Genomic DNA, 23,502 nt, shown 5'->3' with positions numbered 1-23,502 from the left:
TTGTTGGGGGATCTCGATATCTGTCACTGCGTGGGAAGGTACCCTGAGCCGGGACTCGAGTCTAATAAACTCCCTTTTGTGTTTGCATCGCCTGTCTTTGGGTTCTTGGAGGCTATGCTCACCGAGTCTGCCGATCTTGGGCACACTTACAAATGAGGAAAAATTGTAAACTAATTTTATTACGGAGATGGATGCTACGCTAAACAATAAATTTTAAAGCATAAAATTACAATAGGACAATATTAGAGGAGGGAACGTAAAAACGAAAAGATTTTAAATTGGGATAAAAATCCCATGAAGAACATAAAAATCCCATGAAGGCTGCAGCGCCGCAGCAGCCAATACATGAGATTAAGAGTAAAATATAAACATAAGGAAAAAAAAAACAGAAAAGAACAATTCTCTGTTAAAAGTGGATAGAAAGAAAGCGTCTTGGACTTGAGTTCACTGGCTATATCTGAAAGAATGACACGCAGTTTTGTACTTGCACATGCCAATTATTTAAACTTAAGTTGCAAGACATTAAGATGTCACTGGTAAACAAGGAGAGCTTTACAAAGTCACTTTAGGTCGGGAAGTTCGCGAACCCCGCAGACGCGAGGGGCAGGGTCACCGCCCCACTGGCGGCCGCGCAGAGCGGGGTGCGGGGGTCCGGGAGCCGAGGGCGAGCCGGGCTGCCCTGGGGGTGCTCCGCGAGCCTCCGCGCCCACCCGCTCCGGGAGAAGGCGGGCCCCCCCGAGTGGCCGCGCCCCCGCCCCGGGCGCCCCGGAGCCTCACTTTCTAATTAGCATATGGTCAGGAGTTTCTTTTTACCGAGGCACTTGCTATGTACTTCGTGCTCACAACACCGCCCTCCCCCGCCCCATCTAGCGTCCACAAGACCGGGAGCTTAGCATGTGGAACACGCCCGGAGCCGGCGCCAAGCGGCGCGCGTGCGGGCAGGAACGCACCTACGCTCCCTCCGCGCCGACGTCCGCCCGGCGCGCTCAAGTCACGTGCCCCAACTAGGGCGGATCATCGAGTCAGTCCTCCAGCCTCCCAGAGAGTACTCGGAACGGCCCCGGAGCCCGCGCGGGCCCTTCCGGCCGGGACGTCTGCGCTTTTGTCCCGCCGGCGGCCCGGCTCCCGCGGCGCCGCCACAGCCAGTACGTGAGTCCGTGGCCGCCCGCGCGCCCGCCCCCCGCCTCCGCCTGCCACGCCCTCCCCTTATTGACCGGGTCCCGGCTGCCCTGGGGTCGCGGGCGGGATTTGGGAAGAAGCGTCGCTCTTCCCCCGTGTACGACTCGGGAGGCGCGTCGCAGGGGAGGGGAAGGGCGCCCGCGCGCTGGCCGGGGGGCCGGGCGCGCCCCTGGAGCGCGCTGGGCCCAGCTGCGGCCGTCGCGGCTGTCCGAGGTGGGGTCGGGGGTTGCCCGGGGTCCGGGGCAGTTCAGGGACCTCTCTCCAGTGTTTCCCGAATACTCGCGCTGTGTCGGGGGACCCTGAAAATTAGCGCCTTAAAATAACCCCTGTGTCCTGCACCCACGGCCGTTAAATGTGGCCCCGGAACTTGAGCGTGAATACGAGCGTTAAAGGGGCTCCTAGAGATGCTCAGATTCAACCACCTCGTCCCAGCCTGTCTGTCTCTGATGGGGAGCAATGCTGAGACGGGGGTGGATCCCGCCCTGGGAGGTCTTGGGGAGGATCACCTGTTTGCAGACGGGCCTGCGCCAGGAGGAGGCAGCCGCCGCGCGCCGGCCCTAAGACGCTGGCTTGAAATTGACTGGGGAGACCTTTTGGGGAGGCTTCCAGACCCGACAGCCTGCGGGAACCCGGGAGTGGGGATGTGAGAGATGAATAGGGAGTCCCCGAGGCTGGACGAACTTCTCTAAGACGTTTGGACTAGGGGCCATCGGGGTATTTTCTTTTTTGAAAGCAGAGTTGTGTGTGTATGTGTGTGTGTTAAATAAGGTTTTGAAAAAGTTATGTATTTAGATATTTTAAAATATGAAATTACCAGTAAAAAATAAATCCGCCCTGCCAGCCATCTTCCTAGGTCCAACCCCCTTACATAACCATTTTTGTTAGTTTATTTGAATGTGTCCTTTCAGAGTTTGTTTATGCAAACACTGGCAAATATGAATGTTATTTCCGCCCCCCCCCTTTTTTTACGCAGGTGATAACTACAAATGTTTTGCCCCTTCTTTCCACTTTATCCTAGAAATCATCAAAACACAAAGATCTTTTCAACAGTATTGAGATACTGGATTGGCTGTTCTTTGGATGTTCTGTAATTTTTTACATATATTTGGGGAATTTGGGTTGGTCCCAATTTTTTCCTCCGTGGTGCATTCGACATTATACTCAGGTATATCCGAGCAAGGGTTTTTAGAGATGTGATTAAATATCAGTAATTTTTGGTTTACATTGATTAAATTATTGGTAGATTGCTAAATATGCCAAGTCATTATATTAACTCATAGAGTTTTTGATGAACAAATAAAACTATTCTCTCCCAAGGGTTGTTTTTGTGATATTGGCCCTTCACTAGTCTAGTAAACTAATTCTGGTAGTGATTCTTCAAGCCAGTCCCCACCCCTTTTGCTCAGAAAAATCTCAACCTCCCTTTCAGACTCTCCTTTGCTTAGGTTATTCCCCAGGATGAATAGAAATCTCCACTACCAGGTATGAGAATTTTTCTTTCCTCCTTTACTTTAAGGAAAAATCACCTCTAATCCTTATCTCTGCCTTTAACCAATAGAACCAACTCATTTATCATTTACAATTATCTTAATCATAAATTAAAGAATATAGAATATTTTCTCCCCATCTGCTTATCACTTCCCTCACTTTTTCCTTATTTAATCTTTCAGCATTCTCTCACTTCCTAGATACTTTTTCTTCTGAGTCACTGAGCATTTTGGGTTCACATTCCCTCTTGTTTTTCTTTCTCTGTTAATTTCAAAGTCTAATATATCAAATAATTTAAGGTACAGATTCAAATGTGACACATGGTTATAAATTGTCTTGGGGAATAGGGTTGATACTCTGGAACACCAGAGTTTAACAGCTAATGAGCAGAATTTTTCAGCCGAAGTGAGCAATAATTCCTCTTTAGTGAGTTGTCAAGGTTCATTGAAAAATGATTCCTGACTCTGGGCAGGGCAAACAAGAATTAAGGGCAGATTCTTGCTATTTGCATGCTCTTTTCTAGGCATTAGTAGAACAAACACAGACGTGCCCAGATGTTGTGGGTCAAAGCCTTTCTGATCCTCTTATACAAGTGGTATGCTTTTGGGGTTATTTTCTGGTGGAATGTGGGACACATGATATACTGCTGCAGCAGTCTTCTTGATTAGATTCATCCTAACTTCTTTCCATACTCCAGGACTCAATTCTCAACCCAATCCATTGAGCCTCTGCATTTAGTATGAGTGATCTTTTTTTGTTTAACTTTTTAAGAAAATGTAACATATAGGAAAGTAGACCAGCCTCAGAAATATAACAGATACTGGGATGTATCTTAAGCGTTTTTAGGTTAGTTTAACATTTTGTTACATTTTCTCCATTGCTTTACATTTTAACAGCTGTCTTGGTTGCCTGTATCTGCACAACTATGCTTACCAACATATACCTTCACTCATTCAACATTTCATGCAGTCAAATCCAACAAGATTCCACTATATTTGTGTTACCTTTCCCGTATTATTTGTGATTATTTGGAGTATTGTAGAGGAAATTCCAGACATCTTGCCATTTCACACTAGCATTTTAAGTCTACCAAAAATAACACTTAAAACCACAGTGCCATTATCACACCATCCCAAGTTAACTCTGATTCTTTGGTATTATCTAACAGGTTGGCAAACTACTGACGGTGGTCTGCAACCTAAGCATGTTTTGTTATTATTTTATTTTAAAGGAATGTAAAAAAGAAAGAAAGAAAATGAAAAATAAATGACAGCGTGGTGTGTGTCACACAGGTCCTAAAATATTTTCTCTCTGGCCCATTGTAGAAAAATTGACCAACTCCTGATTTAAAATGCTTATCTGAGTTTGCTACTCCTTTGCCTAAAATTACTCAGCATCAAGTCTGGACTCTGTAGTCTGATGGACATAACGCTGGTATAACCCTTATTTTTGCCTGCCTGTGAATCTGTGCCTGATGTCTTCTGCTCCAGATGTGTAGGAGGTAGTAAATACCACTCCCTTTCTGAAGCTCTTCCTGAAGCTCTCCCTAGTTCTTCAAATCAGAGTGAATCTCTTCTCTCTTCTCATATGCCCTTTGCCATTTTTCTGGCACATTAGTTATTTTCCTGCCAGACTTCTCTACTAGTCTGTACTATCCTTGATCACAGGGCTTTTATCCATCTCTGCTTCTCAGGACAGCCCACTGCCTTGGCAGGATGTGAACTCTAAGTTCCTGAGGTAGTGCACAGCCTCAGGAATAACAGACACTGGACTGCATCTTAAGTTTTTTTTATAAGGAACTTAATATTTTGTTACATTTTCTTTGTTACCTTTACATTTTAGCAGCTATTTTAGTCTGTTCCTGCTGTTATCACAAAACACCTAGATTGGGTGGCTTGTAAATAACAAAAATTATAAGTAAACTAATCCCCTTCATGAAGTCTCCATGATCTGTGCACCTCCCATAGATCTCACTTCTAACATCTTTGTCTTTGGGGGTTAGAGTTTCAACAAATGAATTTGGGGTAGGGAAATATTTATTCAGACTTAGCAGCTGCAGTTTCCTTAATGCTAGTTTTAATATGTCTCTGCTTTTCTATCTGTTTGGGCTGAACTTTTTCTTAGTCTCAGTATTGATTTATATGAATCCCAGAGGCCATTAAAAGGATTAAGAGTTAGTTTGTCAGAGAGAATCAGTGAATAGAATCCTTCCTAGCTGAGCATCATCAGTGTGTGTGGCAGGAGGGGTGAATTGGCATGGCCCATTTGGTGTTTGAGTAATTCCAGGGAGCTGGGTATAGAAGTGTTCGAATGAGGTATCATGAATATTCACACAAGGTGCATGGTGGGAATGATGGGCATTGAGGAGTGACCAAGTATGCTTTTTTCAAAACTCTTGACAGCTATTGGAAGATGAATTGAATAGGGTAAAAGCAAAGGTAAGGAGACTGTGCAGTGGTGCAGAGAGAATTTAGAAGGGTCAAATTAAGGCTTTAGTAGTGGGAATGGAGTTAGGGGTGGGGACTTGAGAATTGTTTAGGCAAAAGAATTGGCTGAACTTAAGAACTCTTTAGGACATGGAGGGTAAAGGAAAGAGAAGAGCCCACTTCTGGCTTACCAGAGGGAGGACAGAGGGCAGAAGGATATGAAAGTCTGTAATTGAAGAGAGCGGTCTGGGCAAGAAGTTAGGATCTGTGAGACAGCTTGTAGGAGCCACACATGTAGATGGAGTTGTCCAGGGAAAGTTTGTAGAGTCAGGAGAGGAAAGATTCACAATGGAAGGGGGAATGAGGGTGAATGAACATCCAAGGGGCAGCAGGTGGGGAATTGGTACCTGCTCCCAAATAATGCAGTGTGATTTAAATAGAAGGAATCAGAATGAATGGATCCCACAGTGGGAGAAGTCCATTTTTTCAAGTATTTACATCTGTAAATAGGCAGGGTGGTAAAAGCAGTACATGGAGTAGAAGATGTCTGTGGTAGCTTTAAAATTTTTAAGGTTTTTAAAACTTCATTGAGAAATTTCAAAAATGCAGAAAAATTTCAAGAATAGTAATATCTTTCAGTCATGTACTCTTGTACTTAATAATTCACTTCATTTTATCTTCTCTTGCCTTTTCATATGTAACATTTATTTTTATCTAAACCTTTTGAGGGTGATTTACTTGGATCATAGCTCTTTATACTTAAATACTTCAATGTATATTTACTAAGGATAAGCATATTCTCTTACATAACTACAGTACAGTTGTCAGCTTCAATACATTTCACATCACTAATTTTATCTAATTTACCACCCTTACTCCAATTTTGTCAATTGATACAATGTTTTTTTAAAGATTTATTTATGCATACTAGAACTGGGGTACAGGCCAGAAGTAAAGGGGGTAGAGAGGATTCACCAGAGACAGAGTGGGGAACAAACCAGGCAGACTAACTGAACTATACTGCCAAGGGGAGCAGTGGATGTGACAGGAGAGGTCTGCTGCACCATGTGGGTCACTTCCCTGGCCAGGGATTGAAGTCTTGCTGCAGAGGATGCAGGTAGCTTCACAGTGCTGTGCTTAACCTCTTGCACCACCAGGGAGGCCATGATACACTTATTTTTTATAGCGGGTTTCCCATCCAGTACAGACCCGTTCCAGGTCAGGTATTAATTTTAGTGTTCAAGTCTCTGTTGCCTTCTTTCATGTGAAATATTTCTTTTTTATTTAAAGATTTATTTATTCATGAATACAAGAACAGGGGTACAGGCCAGATGTGCGAGAGGGTGAGAGGAGTCACCAGAGACAGAGTGGGGAACAGAACAGGCAGACTGACTGAAATACACTGCTGAGGGGAGCAGCGGGCGAGACAGGAGAAGTCCGCTGTGCCATGTGGGTATCTCCACTGCCTGCTGGGATCAAACCCACACTGCAGAGGCTCCAGACAGCTTCGCAGTGCTGCGCTCAACCACCTGTGCCACCAGGAAGGCCCCTCATGTGGAACATTTCTATAACCTGTATGTGTAATTGATACTTTTGTGAATATGATATCCATACCTTTTAGTAGAAATTTCTTCATTTTGGATTTACCTAGTAATTCAGGTCAGGTAATACATTCTTGTAAATGAGGTGTCCTAATGCTCTTACCTCTGAAAGCACGTTGTCCATCTGTCTCCATTGGTGATAACAATTTAGATTACCTGGCAAAGGCATTGTGTAATTTCTCCACTATAATTACTATTTTATCCCTTGCCCTCTGTGGGGGAATATTTTAAGACCATGCAGATATACTGTTCCATGTTGAAATTTCCCCCTAGAATTAGATAATTCTGATAGTTGTAGAATGCATTCCTCCCCAGCCTCCCCCCAACCCTACTGCTGTCACCATTTCCCAACTGGCATTCTGTTATAAGCAAGAGGCCTCTCCTTCCCCCATGTTTTTATCTGAATGGACTCATGAAATCCTATTTTTAGAGATTTATGATTCACTGTTATTTTTATTATGGAAGCCTAAAAGTGGTGTTCAGTGTGGCTCTTGTGACCTTATGACATGCCCACATCATTTCTTTGAACTTCTGTTTACATGCTGGGCACAGCAAGGTGCCCAGGTTCACATTGTATGTGTGCTCCCTATTTTTGCTTCTTGACTAGAGAAAGTTAGGAATGCATGTACGTATGCATGTGAATATACATACATGTAAATATATATAAACACACATAATAGGGACCATGCGTTTACAGCAGTATCTCTAATTCATCTGCACAGACTTCTTTCTTGTTCCTTATTCCTCTTAGTACTTTTTTTTTTTTTTTTTTTTTTTTGGTCCCTTTTCTAGGAAAGCTCTGGTTGGCAAACTAAGTCAATACATTTACTGAGTCCCATGGCACTAAAATTGTTTCAGAGTTGTTTTATCCACCCCACTGCAGCTGGTCCCCCAACACCTCCCCCTCCCCCACTTAGTCTTCCCAAGGCCCAGAGTGTATGCATATAGTCACATGTTATGTATATGAGTTAAGTGGGTTTGTTCTTTGTTTCTTTGAAACACAAATGAATTCATTTGTTTCTGTTTTCTCTCCAGTTTAGCTGCTTCCTGCCCCTCCCCCTTTCATTGTCATTGATTTAATTTTACTGGTTGAGTCTCCAGATTTTATCAAGCTTCCATAACTAAAATATACAAAAAGCTCAGTGTTTCTCTCCCCTGTTCTGCTCTATTTCCCCACCCCTTTTAAGTAATAATAGACATCATTGATTTCTGACTTCTGTCATTATAAACCAAAGCAAATATATTTTTGTTTTCCTTATTTCTTACAAAACATGTAGTATATATGCCCTTTTTTCACTTTACAGAACAGCCTGGAAATTGCCTCCTATCAGTTTACAGAGATATTCTTCATTCTTTTTTAGTACTTAATTATGTGCAGCCAGTCACATATGCTTGAATCTTTTAGGCAGTTTTCCAGACTTTGTAGTTACAAATAATGTTACAGGACATGTTTGTGCATATGTCCTTTTGCATTGTACCTTAGGTTTCCATCCCTAGAAGTGGGATTTCTGGTTTGAAGTGTAAAATCATTTATACATAGTTGTATTAGATACTGACAAACTCCCCTGTACAGTTTGCATTCCCAGCAGGGTGTGAGAGTACCTGTTTCCCTACAGCCTCACCAACACTGTCAAGAGGAGAGATGTTAGCTTATTTGCCTTTCTCTTACAGTGGAATTGAAAACATGTAAGGGTCCCTTGTAATGTTTTGCAAATTGTTCATGTCTCTTGCCCATTGTCTCTTCAATTTTTGAAAATTCTTTATTAGGGAAATTAATGCTTCTATATATATTGTATTTTAGAAATATTTTCTTCTGCTTCATCATTTATTTCCCAATTTTATTTTTGGTATTTTTTGTCATGCAGTTTTATTTTTATGTAGTGAAATTTATCACTTTTATTGCATATGGAGCGTATTAGAAAACTTTCTAATACAAGTTATCTAGGCACTTTTGTTTTATTCTAGTATTTGTTTAGCATCTCTTTTTTATGTTTAGCGCTCAGCTCCATTTGGAATTTTTTCCTGTGTGTAACACAAAAAATAGTTCTAATTTTATCTTTATTTCAAATGACTTTATAGTTGTTCCAACACTAGTAAAAAGACCCAACAATTTGGTATACCATATTTACCATATACTTAATTTCTGTGTGTAATTAGGACTGTTTCTGGACCTTCTATTACATTTGTCTATACAACACTACAACATAGTACTGTTTTATTATAGAGACTTTCTATTAAGTTTTTTTTATTTCCCTCTAGCAATTATTTGTGTATGTGTATCTTCCTTGTAAGGGATTTCATCATTTTTTTTTTTAAGATTTATTTATTTATGCATAGAAGAACTGGATTGTATGCTAGAGGTTCAGGGACTGAGAGGATTCACCAGAGCTACAGAGTGGGGAGCAGAACAGGCAGACCTACTGAAATACACTCACCAGTAAGGGGAGCAGCGGGTGAGACAGGAGAGGTCTGCTGTGTCGTGAGGGTTAGCTCCTTGAGTAAGGATCAAACTCAGGCCACAGCAGTGATAGCGTGATAGTGCTGAGACTTAATCCCTATGTCACCAGGGAGGCCCTGGGATTTTGTTTTTTGACTGTAGGAACTCAAACATCTTTCTTTCCTGAGGCCTAAGGGTAAGTTGGGGTGGAAGGGTCAAAGCCAAAGGGAAGAAATGGATGGAGCCCCTGATAATGTGTTGAAGCAGAATTTAGAACACAAATATTGCTGTTAGTAGTTCTAGAATTCCACTGTCCACCCAATTGCCCTGATATTTCAGATGATGTGGACCACTCTGCCTAATAGTAAATAAGGCTGTGCCACCATTCTCTTAACCACTGATCATCTCTTACCTAATATCACTTAATAGTCATTTTATCATGCTTTCTCAACTGAACCACTTTTGGTTTAATGTCTCCTGAATGGTACTTTATTTTATGTCCATGTTGAAACTCTGAGTTTCTAGCTTTAATTATCATAATTAATTATTGTAATTCAGAACTCATCATTCCAATTCCATAAGCAAAAGTTGGATTGTGAGTGATTCTTTATCCATACCCACTACAAAGTGTGTATCTTACTTTTCTGTTAGTGCCCTGGCTTCCTCATTACATGTTCACATATGGAATTTCTAAGTAGGATTAACAGATTGACAGTACTCACCTAACAAAATCTGATACCCAGGAAAAAGGGAGAGATCCAAATTTTAACTAGTCTAATCACAAATGTCTAATTATCTAAATTAGATGATAAGCAGCTTTAGAACTGTTTCTGTTCTTGATGGAGTGCCAGTAGTTCCTGCCTGGGCCCTAAAATCTGCTTTGGAAGGAGTTTACCTTTTCTGAGTCCTCTACTTTATCCTCAGGTTCCAACCCTGATCCAATATTCTGACTTTATAGAAATAAAAGTAATAATGGCATGTAACACCATTGTTTTCAATACATTTAATATCCACAGAAACTCTAGTACCCTCATTTTACAGAGGTTGAATAACTTTTGAGTTCATACAACTGGGTATTTGGTCCCAAGCATTATTACTTCCTTTATTCAGTAGTTTGTGATAGAGTTTCTAATGTTTGATATGCTCTAACTGTAATTATCTTGCTCATAAAATAGGTGTAAAAACCTGTTTCTTGGCAGGCCTGTGTTTCTTCATATAGAGTTTCTCCCTGAATGCTGTTTCCAGAGTCAGTAATTTCTTTGGGGTTAAGTCCAAGAGGCCAACCCAGCAACAGGCAGCTACAGCTTATTTTCCTCCTCATCTCTGAAATGAATGTCCTCATGATCCCATAAACATCCCACCAGTACCTCCACTCAGGTACTGATTTCTCCTCTTTAGCATTTTCTACCCTCTTCTGATTATGTTAACTTTTATCTTACTAAATCTTTCTGTCTTTTCTTCCCCAGAGATTTCTTCTATCCTCTGTTTTTCCAAAGGCTTCCTGACATTTTTCAAAAAACTAATTGATATTGTCCTTAGTTCTGTGTATCATTTCAACTGATTTCAACTTGCCCCATGCTAAGCTGTTATGCAATAATAGAAAAGTTGTTTGTTCCATTGAAAATCATAGGTTCCAGCATTTTAACATTTCCTTAGGGCAGAAATTTTGACATATCCACCATTGTATACCCAGCAATTAAAAGTGTTTCCTGTTACACAGCGTGTAGTCAATAAACATCTGTCAAGTGAATGAGTGAATTTGGATGTAATTCTTCCAGTTTCTTCTAAACAATGTGAACAGGTATCGTTTTCATTTTTTCGGTTTAGTGTCACATTTGAAGACAAGGGGCACTGAAGATGAGGAATCAACTGAAAAGTATAAAAATGTTGGAAATGCAGAATTTGTGTGGCCAAAAGTGGAAGGTCATCACAAAGATTATATGCAGGATTCTAAGATTGGTGAAACTTACGATTGGGATAACAAGACAGAAAATCAGTTGGAAAAATCTGCGGAAAAAAGAATGAAGGAAGGGAAAAGTGGAATCAAGGCAAAAATTAGCAAAATCAAAAACACAGCAAATATAAAGACAGAAAAGGAAGACGGGGCATCTGAGAAAAGTTTGTGTCTGAGCTTAAAACATGTTACTCAACAGACCGTCCCCATAGAACAGAAAAGCAGTGAGCAGAGCAAATGTGGAGAGAGCATTAATGGAAACTCTCACCCCAGTCTACAGCAGAAAACCAGTGCTGATAGGAAATCACATAAATGTGATGAGTGTGGAAAATCCTTCAAATATAATTCCCGCCTTGTCCAACATCAGATCATGCATACCGGAGAGAAACGCTATGAGTGTGATGACTGTGGAGGCACTTTCCGCAGCAGCTCAAGCCTTCGAGTCCACAAGCGGATCCATACTGGGGAGAAGCCTTACAAATGTGAGGAATGTGGGAAAGCCTATATGTCTTACTCAAGCCTTATAAACCACAAAAGCACCCATTCTGGGGAGAAGAACTGTAAGTGTGATGAGTGTGGAAAATCCTTCAACTATAGCTCTGTTCTGGACCAGCATAAGAGAATCCACACTGGGGAAAAGCCCTATGAGTGTGGTGAGTGTGGAAAGGCCTTCAGGAACAGCTCTGGCCTCAGAGTCCACAGAAGGATTCACACAGGGGAGAAGCCCTATGAATGTGACATCTGTGGGAAAACCTTCAGTAATAGCTCTGGTCTCAGGGTCCACAAAAGGATCCACACAGGTGAGAAGCCCTATGAATGCGATGAGTGTGGGAAGGCCTTCATTACTTGCAGAACACTTCTAAACCATAAAAGCATTCACTTTGGCGATAAACCTTATAAATGTGATGAGTGTGAGAAATCATTTAATTATAGCTCTCTCCTCATTCAGCATAAAGTCATTCACACTGGTGAGAAACCTTACGAATGTGATGAATGTGGGAAGGCCTTCAGGAACAGCTCAGGCCTTATAGTACATAAAAGGATCCACACAGGCGAGAAACCTTACAAATGTGATGTCTGTGGCAAGGCATTCAGCTATAGTTCAGGCCTGGCTGTCCATAAAAGTATTCACCCTGGGAAGAAAGCCCATGAATGTAAGGAGTGTGGAAAATCCTTCAGCTATAACTCCCTTCTTCTTCAACATAAAACCATTCATACTGGAGAGAGACCTTATGTATGTGATGTATGTGGGAAAACTTTCAGAAACAATTCAGGCCTCAAAGTCCACAGGAGGCTCCATACTGGGGAAAAACCATATAAGTGTGATGTATGTGGGAAAGCCTATATTTCACGCTCTAGCCTTAAAAACCACAAAGGAATCCATCTTGGGGAGAAGCCCTATAAATGTAGCTACTGTGAGAAGTCCTTCAATTACAGCTCTGCCCTTGAGCAGCATAAGAGGATTCATACAAGGGAGAAACCCTTTGGGTGTGATGAGTGTGGAAAAGCCTTCAGAAATAATTCAGGACTTAAAGTACATAAACGGATCCACACTGGGGAGAGACCATACAAATGTGAGGAATGTGGGAAAGCCTACATTTCACTCTCAAGTCTTATAAATCACAAAAGTGTACACCCTGGGGAAAAGCCCTATAAGTGCGATGAGTGTGAAAAAGCCTTCATCACATACCGAACTCTTATCAACCACAAAAAAATTCACCTTGGGGAGAAGCCCTACAAATGCGATGTGTGTGAAAAATCTTTTAACTACACTTCACTCCTTTCTCAGCACAAAAGAGTCCACACTAGAGAGAAACCCTATGAATGTGACAGGTGTGAGAAGGTCTTCAGAAACAACTCCAGCCTTAAAGTGCATAAAAGAATCCACACGGGTGAGAAGCCCTATGAATGTGATGTGTGTGGGAAAGCCTACATCTCACATTCAAGCCTTATTAACCATAAAAGTACCCACCCTGGCAAGACACCCTACACATGTAATGAATGTGGAAAAGCTTTTTTCTCAAGCAGAACTCTTATGAGCCATAAAAGAGTCCATCTTGGAGAGAAGCCCTTTAAATGTGTCGAGTGTGGAAAATCTTTCAGTTATAGTTCACTCCTTTCTCAACACAAGCGGATCCACACAGGGGAGAAACCTTATGTGTGTGATAGGTGTGGGAAGGCATTCAGGAACAGCTCAGGACTCACTGTGCATAAAAGGATCCACACGGGTGAAAAACCTTATGAATGTGATGAGTGTGGAAAGGCATATATCTCACACTCGAGTTTGATTAACCATAAAAGTGTCCACCGTGGGCAGCAACCCTATAATTGTGAGTGTGGAAAATCCTTCAATTATAGATCAGTCCTTGATCAACACAAAAGAATCCACACTGGAAAGAAACCGTATCGGTGTAATGAGTGTGGGAAGGCTTTCAATATTAGATCAAATCTCAATAAGCATAAAAGAACCCATGCTGGAGAGGAATCTTTATATGTGACAAATGTGGGGAGCTCCAGTGGCACCTCGCAGAAGAGGATTCATGAGAGAGGGAGTGCTCTGGCCGAGACCAGGATGAACGTGTCTGTGTAGGAGGCAGGGTTACCCAGCTTCACAGAACTGAGATGGGAGAAGACCCTTATGAATGTAAAGAGTATTTGAGGTCCTTATTCATGGCTTATAATGTACTTAGTATAATTGAAACCATGAATAACCTTTTCTATGTGATTTTTGAATAACAGCCTGTAAGAAAGGCTCCAGTGTCCAGCCCTTATGGAATATAAAATAGTTCATTCATGCTGGGGCCAAAAACCTATCAAAGGATTGAGTAAGAAAAAAAATCTTAAAGATAAGCAGAAATTTCTGGACATACACAGATGAGGGAAAGACCAATTAGAAATCACATAGGGTCCATCAGAAAGTTTATTCTTTGGGTAAATTCTGTGTATAAAAATGTAGATGATTTAAGATATAGCATTTAATCCCAATTTTACATGGTCGGTGGAAAATATCCAAAAAAGGGCCCCCTACAGGCAAATTCAGGGAGACACAGGCTTCAGGGAAATAAATTTATTTAATAGAGTGATCATGAAATATAAATTAGGTATAATTGAATGATTTGAGGTAATAATGACAAATTATGAAACAAAATTTGAAGTTTGTTATAGAAAGTGTAGATTTATAAATCTAACAGGAGATGGAGAGAGTCGCTCATAAAAAATGCAAGCTGATCAGACTGTACTATTGTAATAATGTGATATACTGGTTGAAAGGGTGAAACTTTGTTAAAATTTCAAAAATCCCCTCAACGAACAATAAGTGTGATGAGTGAATACCTCACACATTACGCTACAAATAAAAGATTTTATTGTAGAAATTTAGCATATTCAGTAAGTATTCTTCAACATGAATTTGCACCTTGCATACACACACACAACCTGATTAATCGATTCTTATGAAAAAGAATGCTGAGAAAGGCCATTTTATTGCAGGAACTAAAAAGATAGGTAGCTACCAGTAATTGAAGGACAGGAGGAAATTTATGCTTCTTAATTGTGTTTAGTGTTTGATTGTTCTGAAATGTGCTCTTGTTAAGATTTCATGTATTGTCTGTTGTAAAATGTTATGAATATTTTGTTCAGGGCTCACTCTCTTGGCTGTGAAGAGCCAGATAGTAGTGGAGAGGTAAGGTGGAACGCCAATAAAGACATTCCTCAAAAGTAAACAGGCTGTAACATCTTTAGATGCAGCAATATGCAGTGAAAGCCATTCATATATCACATCTCTCTGTAGTATAAGTTATACCAGATCCAAACCAGGGAGGACAGCAGGGAACTCTCCCCACAGGGCTAGATCTCAGATTTCATGAGAAATTAGGTGGTGTCTACATCAGAAGAGATGCAAAATGGATTAATCCTCATTGGAACTGGGTCATAATCCCTTGGAATGGACCAACTCTATGAATGATTAGTCACCACATAGAAACAGTTGTGTTGGGAACAGATAGAATTTAACAAAACACTGTTCACTCTGTTTAAAGCTGTTAAGTAGGTAATTCAAAAAGAGGTTTCTGATAGTTAAGTAACCTGCCCAAGAATACTCTGGGTGGGGCCTAACAGTCGACTGAATTCTACAATTCAGATTTCTCTGGGATTCCATTCTTTGACCAGTTTCCAGACCTCTCTCTAGAAGTTTAATTCTTTCACTTTGTATCCAAATCCCAACTACTAATTTTTGTAAGTGATGCAAAGTGAAGGGGGTTGGCATCAAGAGAGAGGGAATGAGCATTATCCTCTGCATGCCACACTGGCAAACCTGGCCCTGTCCACAGACTTGGATTAATTTACTCCACAAATTCTTGGGGATCTGCTAGCTGCATCCATTTTTCTAGGCATTGGGCATTAGAAGTAGATAAAGGACAGATAAGGGAGAAAGGCCACAAGTAAAGTTCCTGATCTGGGTTTTCAGAGGAAGATGACCACCTTCTGGGAAGAGTGAGACAGTGGTGACTGGTGACAGCATATTGAGTTGGGGGTATTAAGAAAGGATGGGAATAGGATGTTCTCATCAGAGGCACCATGGAGAGGATTCATGCACCCTGCAGAGTGTCCAGTACCTGGCAGGACGTATTCAGTGGATAGAAAGGCAAGCTCTGGAGTGTTGATTCCCAGTAGTTACCAAGCATTGATGGGCCCCTCATTTGCTGCAGGCAAGACCATCTCTAACTGTTTTAGACAAGTTAACCTCAAGTTGGTGTGGCTGTGACTCAAGGTTCCCCACATACACACTACTTGAGTCCCACCTGTACTTACTGCACTGCCCACTTGCAGGAGAGACAAGTTAAATAACAAGGAGAAGAACTACCACATGAATGGGGGTTCTAAGTGTCCTTAACCTTTGAACACTAGGACATGCTCCTTAACAAGCCTCAAATGACTCAGATGCACAGATAATGAATCATAGGGCCTCCCATCTGCCTAGAGCCAGATCTATGTCCCTCAGACTGGTACCAGACACAAAGGATGTTTGTTATCTCCAGCCACTCCAGGGGAACTTCTAGAGCAGATCCCATGAACTGATGTGGCTGCGCCTCTTCAGGCCCATTTAAGGACTTGAGCTCATTTCCAAATCTCCACCCCCATCCCCTTCTAGAGAACGAAAGTTGCAACATGCAGGTAAATAAAAATAACTTTAAAAAATCAGTGACTTACCTTTTTTATACAAGGCTAAATATAAAAGATAATAGTAATGGTGAGTAAGTTGGAAGCTGGAAGGCCTATATCAAAGCAAGGAGAGGATTGAGTTGCTGTTTAGTTTCAGATTTTATTATATATGTATGGTAAATTGTTGCAAGCAAGCACTAGTATATAAATCTAAAAATCTGAACTAGAACATCTCGAATCTAGAAAAGAGAAAAACAACCACTGAAAAGTTGAAATAATACTTTGTCTCTGGTAAAGGTAGGCTGTTTGGGTCAATTTCCCACCAAAAACAATGAAAAATACTATGTTTAAGTATATAGATAGTATATCTTCCCTTTTAAGAAAGTAAAAAGACAGCACAGTTCAACAATGCCAACTTGTCATCAGAGACATGAACAACTGGCAGCTTATACCCAAGTCTGCTGATGCTATACTTCTCCAGTCACAGAGAAGGAGAGAAACAGGTCAGGGCCAGGTCCACCCAAAGTGTGATGAATCTTATAGGAGACCTTTCCAAAGCTGAGCTGTGTTCCCAAAGTAGTACATCCTCAAGACAAGATAAAGCAGATTAAAATCCATTCCCTTCCCTCAATCCCTCATAGGCGACTAGAGAGAGCAGCTTTGTCACTAAGCATAGCAGTAGAAGAAAAATAAGACATTTGTGGCATGCTGTGGCCACTCACCAGCCCTTGCATCCCAGGCAAAAACAACACAAGACTTGGCAGAAGCAAACAAAAGCTCCTTGGAAAAAGACTTCTTTAACCTAAAACTCAGTTAATCCTTGTGAATAATTATTAGGGACAGAAATCAGCAAGCAGAGATAATCAAATATGTAAGATAAAAGTAAACATGACTGGAAACTAGTAGGACAGGCCCACATAAACATCACATACTGAATTATGTGGTTACGTTGCAAAAGCAATTGCCCTTAAATTTAAAGAATGTGATACAGGAGAAAAGAGATTTGATGAACTGAAAGATATGGTTGAATTTATTCAGAATAGTGCCTAAAGATAAAAAAATATGAGAAAATAATGGGAACTTTTCATCGAAAAGTTTAAGCAATTTAACCATGATTTCTGAAGATGAGAAGAAAAGGGGCAAACAAAATGGGGTTCAGTTTTTTTTTTTTTTCAGAACTGATGAAAAGCACAGATTTAAAAGCCAAAAATACAACTTAAGATAAACTTATGAAATCATACACTGTGTTTGCCTAATATCTTCAGGCAAAAAAATTACCTTCAAATGAACAATAATTAGACTTCTCAAAAATTGAACAACAAAAACTGAAGCCAAGGCAGCATAATGAAATTGTCAGTATAAACGTATAATTGTCAGTATAAAATAACTGTGAAACTAGAATTTTGCACCCATGAAAACATCTTTCAAAAATGAGGACGAAATAAACACATTACAAAACATGATTCATTTCCTATTGACCTTCGCTATAGGAAATGTGAAAGAATCCATTTGAATAGAGAAAGTGGTCCTAAGTGGGGTTCTGAGATGCAAAAAGAAATGAAGAGCAAAGAGTAAAAAATTTGTGGGTAAATGTAACTGAACATTTTATACCAAACAATAAAAATCTGGAGTTAATAAATGAATTTAAAATACCAGACAACAATAATATGTAAGTCAAGAGAAAAAAAGAATTAAGATATGAGATAAAGGTTTTGATTAATCTCATACACATTGTAACATTTAGAGGTAATATGAGAATAGAACATAACAATTTCAGTAGTAGAGAAAAAAATGAATTTTTTTAAAATCAAAAAGGGTAGTAAAAAATGGGTGAGACAAAAATTTAGATCTTAAGCAAAAAAAATATTGTCTACAATGAAATTAAATTGGTTACAATCAAATTGTATTTGATTTAATTTCATTAAATGACAAAGATTATCATTGTGTTACACAGAACTGCCATAACAAAATAGCACAGACTGGGTGGCTTATAAATAACAGAACATACTCTCACAGTTATGGTGGCTGCAAGTCCAAGATTACAGCAGTTAGAGATCAGCGTGGCTGGATGAGGCTCTTTCAGGTCACAAATGTCTCATTGTATTCTCACATGTCAGAAGGGGTTGGGGAGTACATGAGAACACCATGAGGGGGTTCCACCCTCAGGACCTGATCATCCCCCAAAGGCCCCACATAATATTACTCTGGGCATTAGCATTCCAAAAACATGAATTCCAGGACGACCTGAATGTTTATATTCAGGACAATGTACTTCTTACAAGACACTCACCCTAAATAAGGACACACATAGTTTGAAAGTAAAAGAATGGAAAGGAGTTATATGAAACAAATAGTAAAAGAATATTCACGTCACTCTATTAACATTATGGGAATAAAGATTTTAAGACACAAATCTTTCTTAGACATAAAGTAATTGCGTTAAGACGGAAGGCTTAGGGAAGAGAAAACACAAAATATTAAGCTGTTTTATACCTCAATAGCTGACAACTATTTACACAACTCAGGATTGTCTATAATTGTGATGGGAGATTTTTGACACCTTTCAGTAATTAATAGACCAGACTTTAAATTAGTATATCTACAGATTTAAGCAATATGATGAACAAGCCATCTAATGAGTATATAGTTGAACTTTGAACAACACAGATTTGAACTGTGTTGCAGATTTTCTCATAAACAAATGAGGTAAATTTTCAGTGTCTATAAATGCAGTACAGTACTATAAATATTTTCTTTGAGTCTCAATTTTTTTCAAGCACATTAAAAGCTTAAAAATTGACCTACACAATATTAAATGTCAATTATATCTCAATAAAATGGGTGAGGAAATATACTTAATCATAAAGAAATCTCAACAAATGTTTTTAAAGAATTGAAATCACAAAGAATAGACTCCTTATGCAATCTAATAAATTTTAGGAAAGATACCTAGGATACCCCATTGTATGCAGAAATTTATAAATATAATTCTTAATTGTGGATTAAAAAATAGCTTGAACTGAGTGATAGAGAATATGTCAAGACCGGTAGAGATTGCTCAAGCCATGTGAGAAATTTACATCCTAAAAAATAAAAACACCTGATAATCTCCTAGGCACCATCTCACAGAGAACAAAACAAATCTCAAAAAAGGATGAAATAAGGAAATACAAGGCAGAAATGAATGAAATAGAAACATACACTATAGAAGATCAACAAAGCCAACTGGTATTTGTGTGTGCATTTTTTGGAAGACTGATAAAGTTGACAAACCTCAGTTCAGCCTTGAGGTTAAGGAGGGAAAAATTGCAACCAGTCAGAGACATGGAGGGCATAAAATTTCCTTACTTGAACATACATTGACCTTGCTCCTGATACTGAGTGAATAATCCATTTCCTGATACTGGGAGAATAACCCACTTCCGCAGTCAATAGATTGAGGACAAGACTAAGATAAGTCAAATCACAAGCATTTCTGAAGACTGCTGTAACTTTCCCAGGCCAAAGCCCAGCAAGTGTCAGAGGGGACTGCGCCTTTTGTTTCCCCTGTAAATCCTCTCACCCCTCATGTTTGGAGAAACAGGAGACCTTCTGTTATAACAGTTTGAATGAAACACTCATTCCTTTATAGCTGAATTTCAAGAGACTCTAAAAGTCTGATGTTATAATGCTATTACACTTATTGAAACAATAAGATATCACAATTTGGGGGCAATTAATTAGAAATTTTAGGTGAAATGAGAAAATTTCTAGAAAAATGAAGCTTTGTACTAAATGTCTCACAGCTTTTGGATCTGAGGAGTATAATAAGTCTATGGGCTAAGTTCAATTCTTAGGAAATTCAAAGGAGGAAGTTGATGACGATGGCGGGGGGTGGTGTGGGCAGGAAGAAGGGATGTGATGCCAGAAAAAGAAAACCTTAACAGTGTATTTGGGGGCTTCCCTGTTGGTGCAAGGGGTTAAGACGCAACCTGTGAAGCTATCTGCAGCCACTGCATCACTTGTTCCAACCCCAGCCGGCCAGGGGGCTACCCACATGGTGCAGCAGACCTCTCCTGACTCGCCCGCTGCTCCCTTCAGCAGTGTATTTCAGTCAGTCTGCCTATTCTGTTCCCCACTCTGTCCCTGGTGAATCCTCTCACCCCCCCCACCTCTGGCCTGTACCCCAGTTCTTGCATGCATAAATAAATCTTTAAAAAAAAAGTGTATTTGGAAAAGACTTCCATGGCAGTACATATTCTATTAGCAAATGTGTATGGAAGTGGAAGGCTGAAAACATATGTGACTAGAGACTCTAGAAGTGAAATGGCACTGAATACTAGTCATACAATATAAGGGAACTTTTCCCTTATGGCATTCAAAAGTCCGAGAGGGTTTCCTCTCTCATGATCAATTAGCTAACGAGCACCAGTGAGGATCTGAAGTCAGTCCCCCAAGGGACACACATAGTTGTTCCTGTCTGGGAACCTCTTGCCTCTTCCCCAGCTGAACACCTGGCCTGACATGGAGAAAGAAGTCAGATACTTTAACTTACTTTTTTCCCCCGAGTGTGCCAATTTAGGCATGGCAATTCTCAGGCTGAGGTGGGATGCTCGGGAAGGACCTGGTATGAAGCACATGTAAAGAGGTGATACAGTCACGGCAAGGGCACAGTGTCTCCCCATGAAACCTAGGTTCAGATGATGGCTCTTTCACTTATTCCTAGGTGACTTTAGGAAAGAACTGGTTTTTATGCTCCTATTTTTCATCTGCTTCTTGGGATAATAATAGAGTGGCCTCCTCATAGATTGTAATGTAGATTGGAGAAGTTTGTGTCATTAGAGCCCTTGGAATGTGCCTGGGAGAAGGGTTTGTATAATGGCGTGTGATATAAGTCTGGCATTTGGATGCCCCTGTCCCAGGATGCGGGTATCTGGACATTCAGGCAATGCAAGGCAGCCCTGTCTAAAGATCAGGAATATCCCCCAAGGACAGGAATCCCACACAGATGCAACTTGAGACTTAAGAAAAAATGAATCTGGGCCTCCCCGGCGGCGCAGTGGTTGAGCGCTGGGCTGCGAGGCTGCCCACAGCCTCTGCAGCGCCAGTTCAATCCCCGGCTGCCAGCGAGGGTCCCACATGGCGCGCAGACCTCTCCTGCTGCGCCCGCTGCTCCCCTCAGCAGTGTACCTTGATCCTTCTGCCTGTTCTGCTCCCTGCTCTGGCTCTGGTGAATTCTCTCACCCTCCCACGCTTCTGACTATACCTAGTGCTTGTATAAATAAATAAATAAATCTTTAAAAAAAAAAAAAGAAAAAATGAATCTGTAAATATAGTTACTCAGTGGTATCTTGCTTCCAAAGCAAGCAATCCATTGTTTCTCAGCAAACATGCTTTGCTTTATCATTCTGGAAAATGAGTCAGCAGCCAAAGGAGCCTTGGGCTGTAGTCCAGTGACTGAGAGTCTTGGTGGTACGAGGCTGTTTCACTCTTGCCCCTTCAGGCTGGACAGCCTGCCCACTCATCCTGTGTGTGCTTCTCCACCCCCTCCCTAAGGTCTCCCATGTTTTCCTGGCAGTGAATACTGAAGATTATTGAAAGAAGGGCTAGTGGGAGCCAGGCTTCCACTGACTTAACCAGGGTTGTTGTGGACCAGTGTCTCCTAAGATCTCAGAGGATAAGAGGATGAAATCCAAGAGGAGGGCAGAAGTTCCTCTGGTCTTGGATGTAAAACTCAGGGCCAATATTAAAGTGAATATGCAATAATTATGAATGTGTTTCTTTCCTGTTTATAATTTCCCATCAAGTGAAAGAAAAGAACCAACTCACAAGGTTTCTTTCAGGATTAGTAAAATCAACTTTATTTTATAAAGCTGTACAAACATTTGTGTTAAATCAACTAATCAACCAACTTGTTTTTTAAATTTAAAGAAAGGAAATAATGAAGAGCAAAAGTTAATGAAACAAAACACAATAGAATATTAAAATTGGCAAGCCTCTGATGTGAGAAGAATAGAAAGCACAAATAATTAAAATTAGCAATGAAAATTGGGATCACAACAGATCACAGGTTGTTTAGAAGTATTTTTTAATTTCCAAACATTCAGGGACTTCCTATTTATTTTTTCCTATTTATTATTGCACTGTGGTCAGAAAGCATATTTTATGTGATAGCTAGCCTTTGAAATTTTTTGAGATTTGCTTATGGTCCAGCATATGTTTGACTTTAGTGAAGATTCCATGAACTCTTGAGAAGAACACATGTCCTGTCAATGCCAGATGCAGTTGTCTAGATAAAGCCATTATCTCACACTTGAAATGTATTCATCAAATCTTGAATTTTTATCTGCTTGTTCTGTCAATTAATGAGGCAATTGGGCCTTCCCTGTGGCACAGTGGGTTGAGCGCAGTGCTGTGAAGCTGTCCGCAGCCTCCATGGCGCTGGTGCAATTCCTGGCCTGCCAGGGAGATTCCCACATGGCGCAGCAGACCTCTCCTGTCTTGCCCGTTTCTCCCCTCAGCAGTGTATTTCAGTCCTTCTGCCTGTTCTGCTCCCTGCTCTGTCTCCGGTGGATTCTCTCACTGTCCCATGCTTCTGGCCTGTGCCCCAGTGCTTGTATAAATAAAGAAATCTTTAAAAAAAATTAATGAGGCAATTGCTAAGTTATCCATTTCTTTTTATGTATTGGAGGTCACATCAATAGGTGCTGAAAGAAGAGAATTGTCCTATCTTCCTAGTGAACTAAACTTTAAAAAGTGAAGGCCAACTATAGTACTTCCTTTTACTTACTTGAAGTCTGTATTTTCTGGAATTAATAACATTGGCTTCTTTTTTATTATTGCCACATAGCTTATGTCTTTCCATTCTTTTACTCTAACCTTTCTGTATCTTTGTCTCAGATAGGCCTCTGGACACACATATATAGTTTTTCTGGTGTTACTTTTTACTCCAGCCTGATGACTTCTTTTGACAGAAGCATTAGGCCATCTGTTATATAGTTTCTGACATATTTGTCTTAAGTCTTATCCACTGTTTTAGTTGTTTACCACAACTGATTTTAAGTTCTGTTTATCTCTTTTCTTGCCTTCTTTCAAATTGGATTAGAATTATTATTAGAATTCTCTTACAATTATTCTACTTCCCCCTACTGGTTTGGAAGTTATACATTTTTCTCTTTTTATTTTTTTGATGGAAAAAGAATTAAAAGATCCATTTTTTTAAGTTATCAAATTCTAATGTTAATGAATACTTTATCTTCATCCTAAATAATGCAAAGA

General features: G+C 40.3%; 1 protein-coding gene across 8 annotated transcripts in view; it reads left to right on the top strand.

Moving 5' to 3' along the window:
* The first annotated feature begins 1,082 nt into the window (after positions 1-1,082).
* Positions 1,083-23,502, top strand: part of ZFP62 (ZFP62 zinc finger protein) — a 37,018-nt gene continuing 14,598 nt past the window's right edge. For 4 of the 8 annotated variants that reach the window (XR_008550404.1, XR_005123234.2, XR_008550403.1 and 1 more), the window contains exon 1: positions 1,110-1,145. Coding sequence is in view for 3 of the 8 variants with exons in the window: in XM_037501431.2 (XP_037357328.1) it covers position 1,145; positions 10,959-13,675 (2,718 nt within the window). In the remaining 5 variants the exon portion in view is untranslated. Of the gene's footprint in view, positions 1,150-1,416; positions 2,662-10,958; positions 23,382-23,502 lie in introns of those variants that run through there. The other 4 variants (XM_037501433.2, XM_037501431.2, XM_037501432.2 and 1 more) reach the window with 4 other exon arrangements.

Source organism: Talpa occidentalis, unplaced genomic scaffold (assembly GCF_014898055.3).
Source record: "Talpa occidentalis isolate TD23 unplaced genomic scaffold, MPIMG_talOcc4v2.1 talOcc4.9, whole genome shotgun sequence".
Lineage (NCBI taxonomy): Eukaryota > Metazoa > Chordata > Mammalia > Eulipotyphla > Talpidae > Talpa > Talpa occidentalis.
The sequence above is the reverse complement of the archived record's forward strand: the minus strand, read 5'-3'. Positions and strand labels throughout refer to the sequence as shown.